Raw genomic sequence first — 18,094 nt, forward strand, 5'->3', positions numbered from 1 at the left:
GACCTCAGAAGGTCATCTAGTCCAAATCCCTGCTCAAAGCAGGACCAATCCCCAACTAAATGTCCTTCCTAAGGGCTGCCAATAGGTCCAGCAAAGTGGCTTGCACTGAATATGGTTTAACAAAGAAATAGCAGGTCTGAAACATAAAAGCGAGGTTACTCACCCTGTGCAACAACTGGAGTTCTTCAAGATGTGTGTCCCTATGGGGACTCCACTTCAGGTGTGCACGCACCCTTGTGCCTTTGATTGGATATTTTTGGTAGCAGTGCTTGTTCAGCCCATGCATGTGCCTTACCCATCCTTGTGCCCTGTTCTGCCCTCAGTTCCTTCTCTACCACAAAGTCCAACAAGAGAACATAAGAACTGACATACTGGGTCAGACCAAAGGTCCATCTAGCCCAGTATCCTGTCTTCTGACAGTGGCCAATGCCAGGTGCCCCAGAGGGAATGAACAGACAGGTAATCAAGTGATTCACCCCTGTTGCTCATTCCCAGCTTCTGGCAACCAGAGGCTAGGGACACCATCCCTCCCCAAAACTCCAAAGCAGAGAGGAAGGAGGCTGGGTAGGAGTGCACATCTCAATGAACTCCAGTTACTGCACAAGATAACTGCTCCTTCCTCATGGCTGCTCCACTTCAGGTGACTGCCAAGCACTAGTCCCACAGAGAGGAGGGAGCTCTGAAACAGAATCTAGTACTCAGGACAGAACTGCACTGCCAACCGCAGCATCCGATCTAGTGGCATGAACCACAGCATAATTGTTGGAGAAAGTATGTACTGAAGTCCAGGTCGAAGGTCTGCAAATCTCAACAACTGGAACATTCTAAAATAATGTCATAGAAGTAGTCTGTGATCTTGTACAGCGGGCTAACCCTCTGGAACGAGGGTGAATGCGAGCAGGGTCATAACATGAAATAACACACCCAAAGATCCATCTTGAGACCGTCTGGTTGGAAATTGTGGATCCCTTGGATCTGTCTGCAACTGAAACAAACAGTCTAGGGATCTTCTGGAAAGGTTTGGTTCTATCCAGACGAAAAGCTGATGTCCTTAGGCTTCTGACATCTAACCTATGGAAGGCAGATTCCTACTGAGTCTGATTTGATTTTGGGAAAAAAAACTGAGATGAATGGTCTGGTTTATATGAAATTCAGAAGACACCATAGACACCATCTTTGTTTGGATGTGGCTATAATGATTCTTTGAAAAACTCTATAAAGGGGGATCCGCCATTAAATTCCCCAGCTCTTGGACCCTCTGGACAGAAGTGATGGACACCAAGAAGACTGTCTTTGAAGAAAGGTGAACAAGCAAACATGTAGCTAATGGTTTGAAGGAGCGTTCAGGAGTCCCGTTTGTTCAAGATCCTCCCACCATCATCATTACATCAGACACACCACTCTTGGGCTAGGGGGGCACATTTGGGGGTCGCAAAAAAAAACCAGGGCAAATAGTCATCTCGAGAGCAGTTTCTTCACATCAATCTTCTAGAGTTGAGAGCAATGAGTATCCTTTCACCAGCTGAATGACTGCAGAACCTACTGGGGAACAGGGCTTGTCCAGACTCTGCTTGTTTGGCACATAGACTGTCCGACCCATTCCTGGATGCACTGAAAATATAATCTGGCACACTGAGATACAAAGATGCAAACTGCCATGTGCCCTAGCAGTTGAAGACAATTTTTTACTGGAATATGAGAACTGCGCATAATCCTTGAGATGAGATTCTGCAGGGTGAGAAATCTGTTCATAGGACGGTAAGCCCTGGCTGTTAACACAACTAGAGAAGCTCCTCTGACGTCTATCTGCTGTACTGGTGTCAAAACTGACTTTTTGAGAATGAGTCGAAGGCCCAAAATGTGGAATACTGACCTCACCGCTTGTACTGCTGACAATATCCCTTGATAAGATCAGCCCTGATCAACAAATTGTCAAGAAAGAGAAGACCATTATCATCAGGTGATGAAGGTGGGGATCTATGACCACGAGGATCTAGGAGAATACCCTTGGGGCAGAGGAAAGGCTGAAAGGGAGCACGTGGTGCCAATAGTGGTCACGTTCGATGATGACGTGAAGAAATCTCTTGTGAGCGGGATGAATTGCCACATGAAAATACATGTCTTGAAAGCAGAGCTTTGGAACTGTGCTCCAGGTCCGCTCCAGCTCCAGGCAAAAACCTGCAGCTGCACTGCTCCGGAGCTGCTCTGCACTCCAGCTCTGGGCTCCGCTCCAAAGCCCTGCTTGAAAGTTGAGAGTCACAAACCAATTCCTGGAATCGAGGGAGGAAACTACAGCTGCAAGGGTCGCCACCCTGAATTTCTGCTGTTTCACACAGTTGTTCGTGCATCTGAGATGGAATACTGACCTCCATCCCCATTCTTTTTGGGGACCAGAAAGTACTTGAAGTAGCACCTCTTTCCCCTAAGCTGAACTGGAACTCGTTCCATGGCCCCTAAGCATAGCAGCGAGGCCATTTCCTGTCTCAGCAATTGCCCATGAGATGGGTTTTTGAAAAGGGATAGGGGAAGGGAGGGACAGGGGGATGGAGGTGAAATGATTAGTATAACCAGATGTAATGGCCTCCAACATCCATCTGTTGGATGTTATGGTCTCCCAGCAGGCTGAAACTTGGAGAGGAAGTATTTAAAGGGGAGAAGGAGGATAGGATGGTGCAACAGTGAGTCCTTGTCAAGTGGGCAAGAGTTAGACTTTTGACAAAGCCAACAAAACTGGTGCTTGGACTACGTGGATGGCTGGGATGAAGAAACTGTGGCAACCACTGGCTACCTTTTTGAATATTTAGGCCTCCTGGCCCTCCTGGCTTGGGTGGCCTATGGAAGGTGGAAAAATGGGCTGAGCAAGATCTCTGTGCTGACTGTGACTTGCTAAACTTTCTTTTATATGTTGGTGTATAGATCCGAAAGGATCTGTGCTTGGCCTTCGGTCATTCAAGGTGTGAATGGAGTCATGTGTAGACTTGAAAAACAATTAACGGCTGTCACAAAGGAGATCTTCAGCATTATTCTGCATCTCCCTAGGAAAGCCTGACAGCCAAGATGCTCACTGTATTATGATCACAGTGGGGATGGACCTGGCTGCAGTACCAGCTGCATCCAAGGAGCCTGAAAGGATATTTTTACCAAAAGCTGATCTTCCTGTATAATAGCTTTAAACTGCTCCTCATGCTCCTCTGGTAGATGTTCAATAAAGGTTTTAAATGTATTGTAGTTCCAATAGTCGTATTTTGACATAAGGGCCTGACGAGTCACTACTCAAAACTGCAACATGGCTAAGGAGTAAGTCTTATAACCAAACAGGTCAAGTCTCTTCTTGTTCTTGTTGCAAGGGGTAGATTTTGTATTGTGCTGCCCACTGCATTCATTATCCGCCTACACTACCAGGGAGTTTGATGCAGAGTGGGAGAATAAAAACTCAAAATCCCTAGCTGCGACACAGTATTTCTTATCTGCATGCTTGCAAGTAGATGGTGCAGTCGCAGATGATCTTAGCAGATTCCAGTAAAGCTTCATTGACAGGGATGTCTACTTGTGTAGAAGCTGAGGTGTGCAAAATGTCCAGGAGCTTATGATGGGAATCCTGGACCATCTCTAATGGAATATGAAGTATATCAGTAACATCCACATATCAGTCATCCGCTATCGAAGGTGGAGGAGGCATGATTGCTTCATCAGGCGATGACGATATATTAGTAAGAGATGTCATCTTCTTGTCAGCCCTTGCCTCCTGGTCCTCAAAGGTCCTCTCTTCTGCTAGAAAAGGTGGGAGTGGGGGCTAAGGAAAATACCTCTTTATGCTCTCTGTGGGAGTGAGTAGATGTTTTCAAATTGCTGACAGTACAGAGTCCAAGGCCACTGGGGAGGTCCAAGGGGGAAAGCATCCACGCTGGTCAAGCCAAGAGAATGGAGCTGGAGGTTTTCTGTCCTCTTGTGTTAGTGCGTATTGGAGAAAAACCCTGACAGAAAAACCCTGTATTGAAATCTGAGTCAGATGAGTCTTCCTCAATATATTCCATGGTAGGTAACAACTGATCATCATGGATGGTAGAGTTCAGTGAGTCAGGTGGCCTGGGAGGAAAATGAGGAGTCAGTGACCGAGTGGGTGTCGGTACAGGTAAACGCTCGGTACCAGACAATAGCAGGCATTCTGGCTCACTGAAACAATGTCGTTTCTTGAATACTTAAACTCCTGTGATATTGATGGTATATGGGTAGCAGCTAGGTGAGATCCTGTAGAGACTGGTTTTGGTACTAATATCTTGGACACTGGAAGCTTGGTTTGAGAGTGACCATGATCAGACTATGTTGTTATTGCAGAGGTTCAAGATGCTGTCAGTACCACAGTGTGATGGGATGGTGTTGTGCGATGGGGTGTATAAACCCCTCATAGGACAGAAGGGGATTAAGGAGCAATTCTGGGTGAAGGAGGCATCAAACTGCTGCCTGGATACAGGGGAGCAACAGTATCCGATGACCGGGACTAGGGCTGAAAGCCTGGAGGTGGCAATCCCCAGAGATGGACAGCAGCTGGCTGGGACGCAGATTGCAGCAGGAAGTGACCCAGGGAAACTGACTTGAGGCTGACAGAAGACGCCACCAGATAAGCAGCCAAACCAGCCTCCCAGGGCTCTGCATTGCAACCCAGTGGAGTGGAGGGCCCAGGTTCTCCTACCCTGCCCAAGGCCTGTACCCACTAGAGGGAGATGTTATGAAAGAACTGGACTTAACATAAACCTGCACTTGCCATAACCAGCAGCCTTCTTGTGCATTTAGCCATCATGAAGTGAAAGTGAGGATACCACGTAGAGAGGAAGAATTTGGACTTGCTTAGGCAGACAAAAACAGCTGCACAAGCTGCAGTGTTACTAACAAGGATAGATAAAGTAAAATGGCATTAAATGAGAATGGAAGGGAGCTGACCTTGGTCCAGGTGCCTGTGTCTGTAAAACTTCTAGCTGAAGTTGCTTTGCTGATAAGTAGAATAATGAATTATTATTTGCTGTTGCTAGGGAAATTGCTAGCATATTAGGGGTCATTATGAGTTATGTGCTTTGTTTGAAGAAACCTATGAAGAGTTTAGTTAGAGAGAATACTCTGGAGAAGTCTGGATTTTCTATGGGCAAGGAGACACTGAAATCCATCTCCCCAGTGGCTAGAAGGAAAGCCAGCCACTGGAACCCTGCTGCTGCCACTCGACACTATCTCAGCCTTTGTGTAACTATATCTATCTGGGGTGCTCTAGACTATTGCTATTTTTGATGTGTGCTTTGTACTCAATAAAAACAAGGATTTTTGGATGGAAGCACTTGTGTGTGAACCAATCGTTTATCAGACAGAAGTGCTGCGTCCCCCACTGATTTATTTCCTGACGCTGCCTGGAAAACAGAGACTAGTTACCATAGTTTTGGGTTCATATAAACCCAGTGCCACCTCTGACCTGTATCCCCTAGGCAGAGATGCTAACCTGAACTGCACCCATTAGGCAGTGCTGCTGACCCTAACTGCACTCACTGGGGGTGACTGCCGCCTTGGGGTGCTAACCACTAGGCAGGGGACTCTTCCTCCCAATGCATGTTGGTATCAGAAATTCAACTTCAGTGTCTGGTGGTGTAGTCCTCTTTGAGATCTCTAGTGGTCTGGGTACGAAGTAGATGACCTGAGTACCCAATCTCTCTTTGTAGTCGGTCTCTTAGAGGACACCTTAGAGGCCTTCCCGGTACCTGAACCACATGGAGAATCTAAAGAATTCCCCTTGTGACATGAGATATGCAGAGTCTTTTTGTGATTTGGTGGCCAAGATTTTCTAAGACACCCAGTACTCCAATTCTTCTCATCAGCAACCAGAAGCTTAGGTAACACAGCTCTCTGTACTGCGGACTTCTGACACAGAAGCTGTCTGCTGAGACTTTTGGTGACTGATGCCCAGAGGTAAACAGCATAGTTCAGCCTGTATACGTTGAGGCATTCAGTGACAAGGATCTCAAAGTAGATGGGGCACTTGAAGCCCTATGTATGTGGAGGTTTTCGGTACCCAGGTCAGAAGTTGGTCTTTGGGCTTGTTCCATCATAGAATCTCAGGGTTGGAAGGGACCTCAGGAGATCATCTAGTCCAACCCCCTGCTCAAAGCAGGACCAATCCCCAATTTTTGCCCCGGATCCCTAAATACCCCCCTCAAGGATTGAACTCACAACCCTGGGTTTAGCAGGCCAATGCTCAAACCACTGAGCTATCACTCCCCCCGTCACTAAATTATCACTAATCTAAACCTTGTTTCCCTATGGTTTTGAGATCTGCTCTTGAATGAGATGCAGAACTTGCACTTGCTGGGGATATGAGTGTCTACCAAATTGACAGAGACACTGAGGATGCCTGTCACTGATAGGGATAGGTTCATGAAAGGAAAGAAAGCTCTTAAAACTAGGGGATCCAGTCAGACACCCAGAGCAAAGTCCAAAAAATCCCGCTTAACAGGGAGAAAAAAGAAGAAAAAAAGAGGGAACCGTGATTCCAAAAACTAACACCACAAACATTAAACACGAACTAGGCTGACGAGGACAGGCACACTCTACACTTCATCTCAGGCTGAAGGAGCCTGAAAAAGAACGGAGGGTGGGTCCCGCATGCGGTTCTATATATCCTCGGAACAGGGCATGAGAACGTGTAGGGCCCATGGAAGGGCCAAACGGGCACTGCTTCTAAAAATCTTTGCTCAAAGGTGCAGGGGCACATGCACACCTGAAGTGAAGCACCCACAGGGACACTTCTTGAAGAAGTGTAACTTTTCTCATCAAAACACACTTGCATACGTTCTGATGGTGGAGAGGAAAGCGAGCAGAAATACAAAAACAATGTACAATGATTAACACTAACATTTCCTCCCCACTCCCCCCTTTTTTTTAAGAAGTCGTGAAGCCTAGAAATAGAGACTAGTTCCTCACCATGAAACAACATACGCTCATTGTGATGGTTGTGATTTTCCTCGGACACCTCCTTCTGTCTGTGACAGAATCTCTCCCTCAACTTCTTGTTCACAACCTTCTGAATCTACAGTGTAAACAAAAAATATGATTCAATTCTAATGAAATGTAATTCTACACAGTATAGGGAAACTGTAATTCTATACAGTATAGCAAGAGGCATGGACTGTATAACAAATATCTGGGGTGGTTTTGCTTTTAAAACAAAATTGGTAAAAAACATTACAGACAGAGCTGGCAGACCACCTTTAGTCAAGGGAGCCCAACACTTCCTGTTATAAGATCCTGTTTTCAGTTGCTTATTACTTTGCCAAACTTTTACCATTTGGGCTGAAATTTTAGGTTCCTGCCTCAGGCAGAATTTTGTTGGAAAATTTAGGCAAAAACTGTTCAGCCATTTCTGAGAAAAAGTTAGGGGAAAATGTGTTGTTTTGTGTACATGAAACATTCATAATACTATTTCGCTGTGAAGCTCCAGTCTGGTGCTTTCAAGCTTTGAAGCAGGGACTTGAAATTTGGTGGTGGTGATGCAGCTAGGCCTGGTGTCAGGGATGTGCCTTTTGCCATCCCTGGGAAAATCCATCCAAATTGGCCTAGTTATTAGCCTCTGAGAAATCTCAGTTTGCACATGCTCAGTAGAGACTTGTCAGAGTCTGGCGGCTAAATACTCTGAAGATTCTATCCATATTGAGCATGCTCCATCCCTTCACAGCTCCTAATGGTGACAGGACTGCACTTGGCTATCCCCAGAGTGACTGAACATGTTCCATCCCAGGAGCTGTAGGGAGCTCCTGTGGGACTGGCCACAGGAACTGAAAGCAGGGCAGCTGTCTCGTCTGTGCTCCCAATACTATCCCTGTTGACATCAAGGCAATATGAAGCAGCTCGAAGTTTGCTTTGTAAAAAAAAAATTGGGGACATTACATTAAAAAACCCTACACAACGTTAAGGCTGCAAAGTCAAGCAATCAGAAGCCAGAATTAAGATTGCCTGTTCCACTTTAATAATTTGTCCCCTTTGTGTGTATGCATTATGGTACAGTCTGTAATTACATGGTCACCTCCTGCCTGCTTCACTGCACAGCATGGATGTACAGTCTTAATTTTGGTATTTCTTACCTTCTGAGTGCTTGACTGTGCAACTTTGACGTTCTTGTAATGTGGATTTTTGTATGCAATTATATAATGACAGGGCAGCATATCAAAATGATTCCACCTGTTAGCATAATTACCATTTATTTTACTTCTGATTTTCTGAAGTCTTTGAGACTTACCCTGATGACATTATATCTGTTGAAGATCCCTCCAGCATTGCCACCGTCTCTGTGCTCCCGGATTGTACTTTGCATCTGCATAAGAATATCAAATGGAATTCTGAAACATTGACACCTGCTAATAATATTAATGAGCTGGAAAGGGAGTTCATTTAAGCAAGGCCAAAAAATGAGGAACGGTGAATATACTTATAACAGATTACATTCGTGGAGAATGAGCAAAGAAACCCAAAAGTTAAGAGACCTCAAATTTGAATACAGCTATGTTCTTTTATTTGTTAGAGTACAGAAAGTCCCAGTGGAGCACATTGCTCCAGGATATTGGCTGAGAACAAATCCAATGACCCAACTTGTCAATAAAACTCCAAGTAAGAAAATAAGCACATTGGAATTTACTGTCCAAAATAGACATGGATATTGAATTTCAAAAGTTCCAATTATAATGTTACAAAAAGCAAGAAAGATTTTCTGGAAAGACTATGCTGACATAATAAAGAATGTATAACTAAGGTACATAATCTTCCATTTCTTGGTTACTGGGGGGATCAATACATTGTGATGTTTGTACATTACTATTACCAGCTATCAAGAACTATAATTTCATCTACAGGTAAGTGACTTTTGGTAGACAATTACAGTTAAAGTAACAGAATTTAATAACAGCCCAAATAAATATTGTATTTGACTCTGTTGGCAGTTGACTCTGTCTGTTACGCAAGCTATATGCAATCCTGTATGAACTCTGGATTTCCAAACTCTTGTCTAAGCAAGAAGTAGCTTAAACATTTTCAACTTACTTTAAAAACAAAACAAAAAAACACTAGCACAGCACAGAAACAGTTACAATCTAGGGCAATGTTAAGTCAGAAAATCAACATAAACTGTACCAAGTGAGAGGCAAAACAGTCTAATACATGTGAACTTTGCAGTCGATATTCTGACTTTTGCTAGGGCAGCAAGCTGTTAGGGTTGCTAAGCAGACCCTTGGCATCAGTATTTCACTGGTGACAAGGTGATCAGACACAATGAGGTTGTCATACCATGCCTCCTTATTAAACTAAGCAAACAATTTGTTAAAATAGCACCCTAAGTCCCTGATCCTGCATGTCCTAATGTGCTTTCCTACTAACAGGAATGGACAGATCACACACGAAGGTCTAGGGCTCAAGGTCAAAGGTTTTACAATGTAATCTGTTTATTTTTCCATTTAAATAGCTAATACCATAAAGTAGTACACACAAAACCTCCCTCCTCATTTTGATCTGTCATATGAGCCTTTTGAACACTTCTCCAAGAAAATACACTTTGTAAGGGGAGTTAATGACCCAGACCCAAGAGCACATTCAACGGGTGTTTCCAAAAGACTTCAAGAAGCATAAGGAGCTGCCTCTTGAAGCAGTGGATACAAACCACAGGGAAAGGGATGAAGGAGAGTGTAATCCCTTTGGTTCTATTTTAACCTATGTTCCCAAACACCCTAGCTAGAAAAGGGAAAAACTGATGACTTTCATGAAGGTAGGTGCACATACGTGGCCCCGTGGTGCATACACATCGGGACACCAACTACAGGTAAGGGTCACAGCATACAGCATCCATCCTACCCTATCTAAGTTCTTATCCTGGCACTCATCGCCTTAGTATCCAAGTGTCTCTGTGGAGAAGGCAGCACCTGAGCAGGAGATTGTGGCAAGGCAGGGAGAAGCACTGGGTTAGCCTGGCTGGCAGACAGTGGACAGAGCAAGGAAGTTCTGAACATGCGCAGTCACCCAGCAACACGAAAGCAGTCGCAGCTCTATGTGCACCATCATCCCCAACAGCAGAAGGGTGTGTCCGGCCCCACCCATCACCTGGTCTCTCTGGGGGCAAGAGGCAATGCCATGTTAAGGGGATCATGGGGCTGTTGTGTGACCTGTCCTACTCTCAACGATGACCCAGGACCCTGGGGAGAAATGGTTGTTCCAGCCTCCACCCACAATTACTCTCAGCTCATTTTTTGGGAGCTGCAGGATTGACTGCTGTCTTTGGGGGTGAGGTGATGCTGATGCCTGGTCTGTCCCCATGGAGCTGTGGGGGCTTGGGTCCTTTCCCCCCACACTACAGAGGACCTTGATGTTGTTTCACTTGCCAAAAGAGACTGCATAAAAAAGGTCCTTTCCTACTGCTCCCTGAGTGCCCTGGGGTCAGATCTTTTTTATTCCTGTTAACTGCTTTGGTGCTGCAGGGCTGGAGTCTCTCTTTGAGCCGCACCAACAGCATGGCTTGTTTATTTTAAGTCAGTGACACACTTGTGGAGCTCTACTAAAGGCAGCGAGGGTTGCAAAGGTATCACCGAGGCCATAATCTGAAAAAAAGTGACGAGCGCAGGTGTACCTGGGTGTGGAATTGGGCCCGCAGAGCACTGGGGATATATAAGAGGAAAAGAACCTAGTTTGACCTTCTGTTCCGAGGTGGAGTTTGAAGATCTGGCCATCAGGGATCACATCTGGATCTGTAATCACTGGGTGGCAGTAAGGTGGAACCCACCAATGCTATTTTGAGAGGATCACTTTGCAGTGTAGAACCACACTGACCTCCAGGACAGACATTAAGCAGCAAACACAAGCCAATTTTTAAAACAAAAATATTTGTATTTATAATACCTCCTCTTCTACTGATTGATACTCCTTATCATCGGGAGCAAGGTCTAGGAGAATAGTCCCTTGGCTCACACAGTGAAAAGTCAAATAAGGACTGGTGCCTGCAAAAGGAAAGAATTTAAGAAGTAAAAATCAACTGTAGGAAACAATACCAGCTGTATTTTTACCCAGCTTTACTATTATTGTTTGTTGAATAACCCCAGAGCAGGAGCAAATGCAATAAAGGACGTAAACAAAGGAAATACAACCTAAATTAGATCAAATGCTTGAAAAGCAGCAGGCATTAAAAGAGAGTATTAAAATAGAATAAAATATTAAAAGAATAAAATTTATGTGGGAAAAGAACTTATCCAGCAATTTCTGCTTTCAAGTGAAGCAGCTGAAGCCTGTGTGATAGAGACAATTCCAACAGTTTGCAATTACAGTGTAATCCATTCAGGAATTAGTTATTAGTAATCAACAGTTGTGTGTGTTAATCTTGGAACAAACCCCTGCACTAGACCGTGACTGACCTTTACATAGGTACACAAAGAGCTGCTCCCACTGTATGCACTTCATGCTGGAGCCTGCTAGAATGATGGCCTTGTGCTCAGAGCAGCATAGAATCATAGAATATCGGGGTTGGAAGGGACCTCAGGAGGTCATCTAGTCCAACCCCCTGCTCAAAGCAGGACCAACACCAACTGAATCGTCCCAGCCAGGGATTTGTCAAGCCTGACCTTAAAAACCTCTAAGGAAGGAGATTCCACCACCTCCCTAGGTAACCCATTCCAGTGCTTCACCACCCTCCTAGTGAAAAAGCTTTTCCTAGCATCCAACCTAAACATCCCCCATTGAAACTTGAGACCATTACTCGTTGTTCGGGCATCTGCTACCAATGAGAACAGTCTAGATCCATCCACTTTGGAACCCCCTTTCAGGTAGTTGAAAGCAGCTATCAAATTCCCCCTCATTCTTCTCTTCTGCACATTAAACAATCCCAGTTCCCTCAGCCTCTCCTCATAAGTCATGTGTTCTAGTCCCCTAATCATTTTTGTTGCCCTCCGCTGGACTCTTTCCAATTTTTCCACATCCTTCTTGTAGGGTGGGGCCCAAAACTGGACACAGTACGCCAGATGAGGCCTCACCAATGTCGAATAGAGGGGAACAATCACGTCCCTCCATCTGCTCGCAATGCCTCCACTTATACAGCCCAAAATGACGTTAGCCTTCTTGGCAACAAGGGCACACTGTTGACTGATATCCAGCTTCTTGTCCACTGTAACCCCTAGGTCCTAGAACTGCTGACTAGCCAGTAGCGGTGCATGGGATTCTTCCATCCTAAGTGCAGGACTCTGCACTTGTCCTTGTTGAACCTCATCAGATTTGTTATGGCCCAATCCTTTAATTTGTCTTGGTCCCTCTGTATCCTATCCCTACCCTCCAGCGTATCTACCACTCCTCCAAGTTTAGTGTCCTCTGCAAACTTGCTGAGGGTGCAGTCCACGCCATCCTCCAGATCATTAAAGAAGATATGGAACAAAACCGGCCCCAGGACTCCGCTTGATACCGGCTGCCAACTAGACATGGAGTCATTGATCACTACCCTTTGAGCCCAACGATCTAGCCAGCTTTCTATCCACCTTATAGTCCATTCATCCAGCCCAGTACTTCTTTAACTTGCTGGCAAGAATACTGTGGGAGACCGTGTCAAAAGCTTTGCTAAAGTCAAGGAACAACACGTCTACTGCTTTCCCCTCATCCACAGAGCCAGTTATCTCGTCACAGAAGGCAATTAGATTAGTCAGGCATGACTTGCCCTTGCTGAATCCATGTTCCTCCCCTCCATGTACCTCTTGGGGTGTGCATTCCCCAGATGAGGTGGAGAGGAGACAAGACAATGGTTCCACCCCATCTTTGCACCACCAGACTGAAAGATTCCTTTGACTCCAGCCATTTTATCTCTACTGCCTAGCCGGAATTTGGTTCAATGCTGCAAGCAGGAACGCATCTTACCACACCTAGACTCTTTAAAGTCACGGTCTAAGACTGGGGGTGGTTTAAGAGCATTCCTTTTACAAGGCAATTGCTGAAAGTCTGCTGAAAATTATTTCAGACAGGTCCAGGTGTACATAACTCAAAGTTAACAGGTAGGGCCAACTGTTTTGACATATTTACCTTGCTGCCCTCCTAGAAGTCGCTCTACACCTTTTATTAGTTTGTGGCGATGTCCATATGCGTTAATGCCAATTTCTTTTAACTCTTCATGCCCCATGTCTGCCAATACATCAAGAGTTATCTGAAAAGAGAAAGGATGACAAAAATTAGTAGCCAAGTCTTCATTACCTCCTAAGGAAAAAATGAAAAAGTCCCATTGTTACAGAAATTATACTGTACCTACACTGCATTCATGCTAGGAGTAGAATCCCTCAGTTTATGTATTTTATTTTTATTATGATGACCCTGCAATCTAATAGACTGCCACCTTCCTGTCTGAGGCTGGCCCAGGTAAATACCACAGGGTCTCTCCCCATGATGAGACAGCAGAGAGCTGCTCTATGCTGGCTGCTGCAGAATGTGTGTAAATAACACAGAACATACCTCTCTCTTCCAAAAACTAACACAGAAATCTAATTTAACATAACAGTTAAAAAGTAAGCTATTTAATTTTCCATACATCTCCCTTCATGGTAAGACTCCACACCAAACTGGGAATAATTTCTAACCATTTAATGAATGCAGTGAAACAATAGTCAAATATTACTAGGAAAATGATTTAGTCTGGATCTGATATTGCTAAAGGAATGATAAAAGGCTAATTTAAAACTGATAGGAGATTTCAAGTGTGCCTATGGGATTTAGGTGCATATGCCCCACTGCAAATCAGTGGGACTTGCATTCCTCTGTTCCTTAGGTGCATCATAACTCTTCCCCTTCAGTGACAGGCCATACTGATATTGGATTTTTAAAAATAATTTCCTGTGCTGAAGTATCATTGATGGAGCTCCACATCAAGGACGATTGTACACAGATGGCTAGTCATTGTATTATCTAGAATGGCTCTGAGGAGGGTTAGATGGCACTCCAGCTAACACACCAATATATTATTTACACTAACACACCCACCATTGCTAGCACTGGTGGAGCTGCATGAGTGACAACAGAAATAGTAAAAAAAATCCCAGACAACAGCTTTCCTGTCAAGATTATTAAGGGGTCAGGATTACTAACGTGGTGCTGTACATCAGCACTATACACATATCAACAGTTTAAAGCACACTGTAGCCAGATTTTACATTTTTGCACAAATACTGATAAACGTATTTCCACCACATACAGCATGGAAATAAAAGTTCTGTCTATTTTAGCCTGATAATTTCCCATTCTTTTGCTGTTATGTCCTTATTAAAATGTCTAACACATCCTACATCGATGCCATTACAGATTTTCTAAAACATTCGCTTTGTGTTTATATGGTGCGTGTGTGTCTCCAAACACGATTTGGCTATGTAAAATCATGCTTCAGTAACCCACGGTTCTTAGGAATAATGACTGTCATGATGACAGATCAGGACTATTCACTGGCTGTAATATATTAAGATTCCTCAAAGCATTTGACAAGGCTGCATTTCAAGGTAATAGAGATTATCTGCTAAAGCAGGAAGTAATAAAATAGGATGTTAAATAAAATGTGAAACAGAAAATTGATTTAAGAGCAGGACATAAAGGGCAGTCTAGACACAAACTTTTCATATTGTACAGAAATTCTATGCACAGGTTACTTTTTGGACCTCAGAGATACAGAAAAATTTCATTTAGGAGAGGCATTCAAATACATCTGCTCCCAAATTTACACATTACAATAGAACTGGAGGCTTAATCAACAGGAAACCGTACAACTAGATTCAAAAGGAGCTGGAGAGTTAAGATGACTGGATCTGTAAGTAGCAAACAAAGTCCACTGTAGACAAAGATAATATGCTTAATTCAGGAGAGAGGGACTCAACCAAGGGATATGTGATAAACATGACAGCCAACATATCGATCAGGCAAAAGATATGAAGATTACTATGAAAGAATCATTGAAAACATCCATCAAGTGCAGAGCAGCACTACAAAAGACTGCAAAAGATACTACCGTACAGCCAGAGGACTAGGATTAACATCAGGGGAGATCCAAAATGAAAAGGTGTCCCTCCCTGGTACCTGTATCACAGGAGGGCTGTTTCCTTGTAGAGATTGTAGTGTATGGGAAACAAAGACAGTTCCAGACATCAAGCATCCAAATAATATGGAATGACTATGAAGATGTACTCATTGGCTTTGAAAGGACAACAGTATGAGATGAATTAACAAGTTTTCAAAATGATGAAAGAGACAAGTAAAGCCGATTTGCATTTTTAAAACTCTCACGAGTGGGGGAAAATTGTACAGAACCTAGAAGTAGGGCTGTCAAACAGTTAAAAAAATTCATCCTGATTAATCGTACTGTTAAACAATAATAGAATACCATTTATTTAAATATTTTTGGCTGTTTTCTACATTTTCAAATATATTGATCTCAATTACAACATAGAATACAAAGTGTACAGTGCTCACCTTATATTTATTTTTGCTTACAAACATTTGCACTGTAAAAAACAAAAGAAATAGTATTTTTCAATTCCCTCATTACAACTACTGTAGTGCAATCACTTTACCACGAAAGTTGGACTTAAAATGTAGAACTATATAAAAAAAAAAAATAACTGCGTTCAAAAATAAAACAATGCAAAACTTTAGGACTGAGTGGACTTGTAGGTTCTAAAGATTCATGCTCCAACCTCCATTCCAGAGGACACGTTGATGACGGGTTCTGCTTGATAATGACCCAAAGCAGTGCAGACTGATGCATGTTCATTTCCATCATCTGAGTCAGATGCTACCAAGAGAAGGCTGATTTTCTTTATAGGTGGTTTGGGTTCTGAAGTTGCTCTTCCAAGACTTCTGAAAGTCTGCTCCACACCTCGTTCCTCTCAGATTTTGGAAGGCACTTCAGATTCTTAAACCTTGAGTCGAGCGCTGTAGCTATCTTTAGAAATCTCACATTGATACCTTCTTTGTGTTTTGTCAAATCTGCAGTGAGTGTTCTTAAAATGAACAACATATGCTGGCTCATCATCCGAGACTGCTATAACATGAAATATATGGCAGAGTATAGGTAAAACAGAGCAGGAGACAAACATTTCTCCCACAAGGAGTTCAGTCACAAATTTAATTAACATATTTTTTTTTTAATGAGCATCATCAGCATGGAAGCATGTTCTCTAGAATGGTGGGGGCAGCATGAAGGGGCACACGAATGTTTAGCATGTCTGGCCCATAAATATCTTGCAATGCCGGTACAAAAGTGCCATGTGAACGCTTCTGCTCACTTTCAGGTGACATTGTAAATAAAAAGCGGAAAGCATTATCTCCCGTAAATGTAAACAAACTTGTTTGTCTTAGCGATTGGCTGAACAAGAAGTAGGACTAAGTGGACTTCTAGGCTTTAAAGTTTTAATTTTGTTTTTGAATGCAGTTATGTAATGAAAAAAAAAATCTACATTTGTAAGTTGCACTTTCATGATAAAGAGCCTGCTTTACAGTTCTTGTATGAGGTGAATTGAAAAATACTATTTTATTTGTTTATCCTTTTTACGGTGCAAATATTTGTAATAAAAATAATACTATAAAGTGAGCACTGTACACTTTGCATTATGCATTGTACTTGAAATCAATATTTGAAAACGTAGAAAAACATCAAAAAATATTTAATAAATTTCATTTGTTATTCTATTGTTTAACAGTGTGATTAAAACTGCAATTAATCGCAATTAATTTTTTTTGAGTTACTTCAAGTGAGGTAACTGCAATTAATCGACAGCCTTACTTAGAAGATAAGCATCTAAAGTAGAACTCTTCAGTGGAAGAGGAAGGTTTTTTTAAACAGGAAAAATGAGTTTAAGCAATACTTAAAGATTTGTTTCTAGAGGGTCATGACTAAATGAAACAATCCAAAATTAGATTAAGATAACTAAGGAGAGCAGAACTATTTGGATAGAAAGGTTTTTCCTGGTTCTAAAAAGCCAATATTCCATTTTTCTGATAAATATAAACTTCTATTAAATATATGGAAAGCACACTTCTCCTAGTTAAGGAGAAAAAGGTAGCCAAGAAATATTACAATTCATGCTGAAGTGGAGAAGACGTATACATAATGTCAATGAAAACGAAAGAAAAACAGTCATATCTACAGGAATTGGGAAGCAAAGGACAACTCTCAACACTTCATACAATAGTCTGGAGAATTTTCATAACCAACACATTATGTTTAAAGTGTTTGTGCCCTGACTTATGGCTACGGTTTAATATGTCTTATTTCTCCCCCGCCCCACATTATATCTTAGTTCACACTAGTAAATTATGTGTTTGTCCAAGAAGCTGTTCAGAAAAAGAATTCACAATAGCATTCAAATGCTATTCTCTTCCAAAAACTGACCACAAACATGGTAACTTCTTACAATACATTTTGCATATCCAGAGTAACTGGTAACATACTTTTCCCCCACTATTTACTCTTTAGCCCTACACACCCAAAACAGCTAAGATTATAACCTTGTTTGCAGTAGGAAACTATTTCTTGAATTCTCTAGCGTAGACAAGGCCTGGGTAAAGTAGTTTCTCTTCTGCCTTGCCCATTAACGGCATTGTTTACTAAGTTCTAATCACTTTCACTTTAATAACTCTGTTCAATGCAATAGGCTTGCACAGGCATCATAGAATTGTATGACTGGAAGGGACCTCCAGAGGTCATCTAGTCCTGTCCCCTGCACTCATGGCAAGACTAAATATTATCTAGACCAGTGGTTCTTCACCAGGGATGTGTGTACCCCTGGGAGTACACAGATCTTCCAGGGGGTCCATCAGCTCATCAATATATTTGCCTAGTTTTACAACAGGCTACATGGAAAGTACTAGCAATGGCAGTACAAACGACAATTTCATATAGACAATGACTTGTTTATACTGCTCTATATACTTCATCAGTGTTTCTCAATCTGGGGGTGGCGATTTATTTTGTAATTATATGGTAACAATGAGAAAGTAAGTAATTTTTCAGTAAGAGTGTTCTGTGACACTTTTGTAGTTTTTAAGTGAGGTGAAACTTGGGGTACGCAAGACAAATCAG

General features: G+C 42.7%; 1 protein-coding gene across 1 annotated transcript in view; it reads right to left on the reverse strand.

Annotated features, from left to right (window-relative positions):
- Positions 1 to 18,094, reverse strand: part of TNKS (tankyrase) — a 280,881-nt gene that overhangs the window by 14,588 nt on the left and 248,199 nt on the right. Inside the window, exons 21-24 of the mRNA XM_077814807.1 lie at positions 13,063 to 13,183; positions 10,909 to 11,006; positions 8,270 to 8,344; positions 6,958 to 7,063 (exon numbers count right to left, since the gene is read on the reverse strand). Coding sequence (XP_077670933.1) covers positions 6,958 to 7,063; positions 8,270 to 8,344; positions 10,909 to 11,006; positions 13,063 to 13,183 — 400 coding nt within the window. The remainder of the gene's footprint in view (positions 1 to 6,957; positions 7,064 to 8,269; positions 8,345 to 10,908; positions 11,007 to 13,062; positions 13,184 to 18,094) is intronic.

The sequence above is a fragment of the Eretmochelys imbricata genome, chromosome 4 (genome assembly GCF_965152235.1).
Source record: "Eretmochelys imbricata isolate rEreImb1 chromosome 4, rEreImb1.hap1, whole genome shotgun sequence".
In the NCBI taxonomy this organism is placed as follows: Eukaryota; Metazoa; Chordata; order Testudines; family Cheloniidae; genus Eretmochelys; species Eretmochelys imbricata.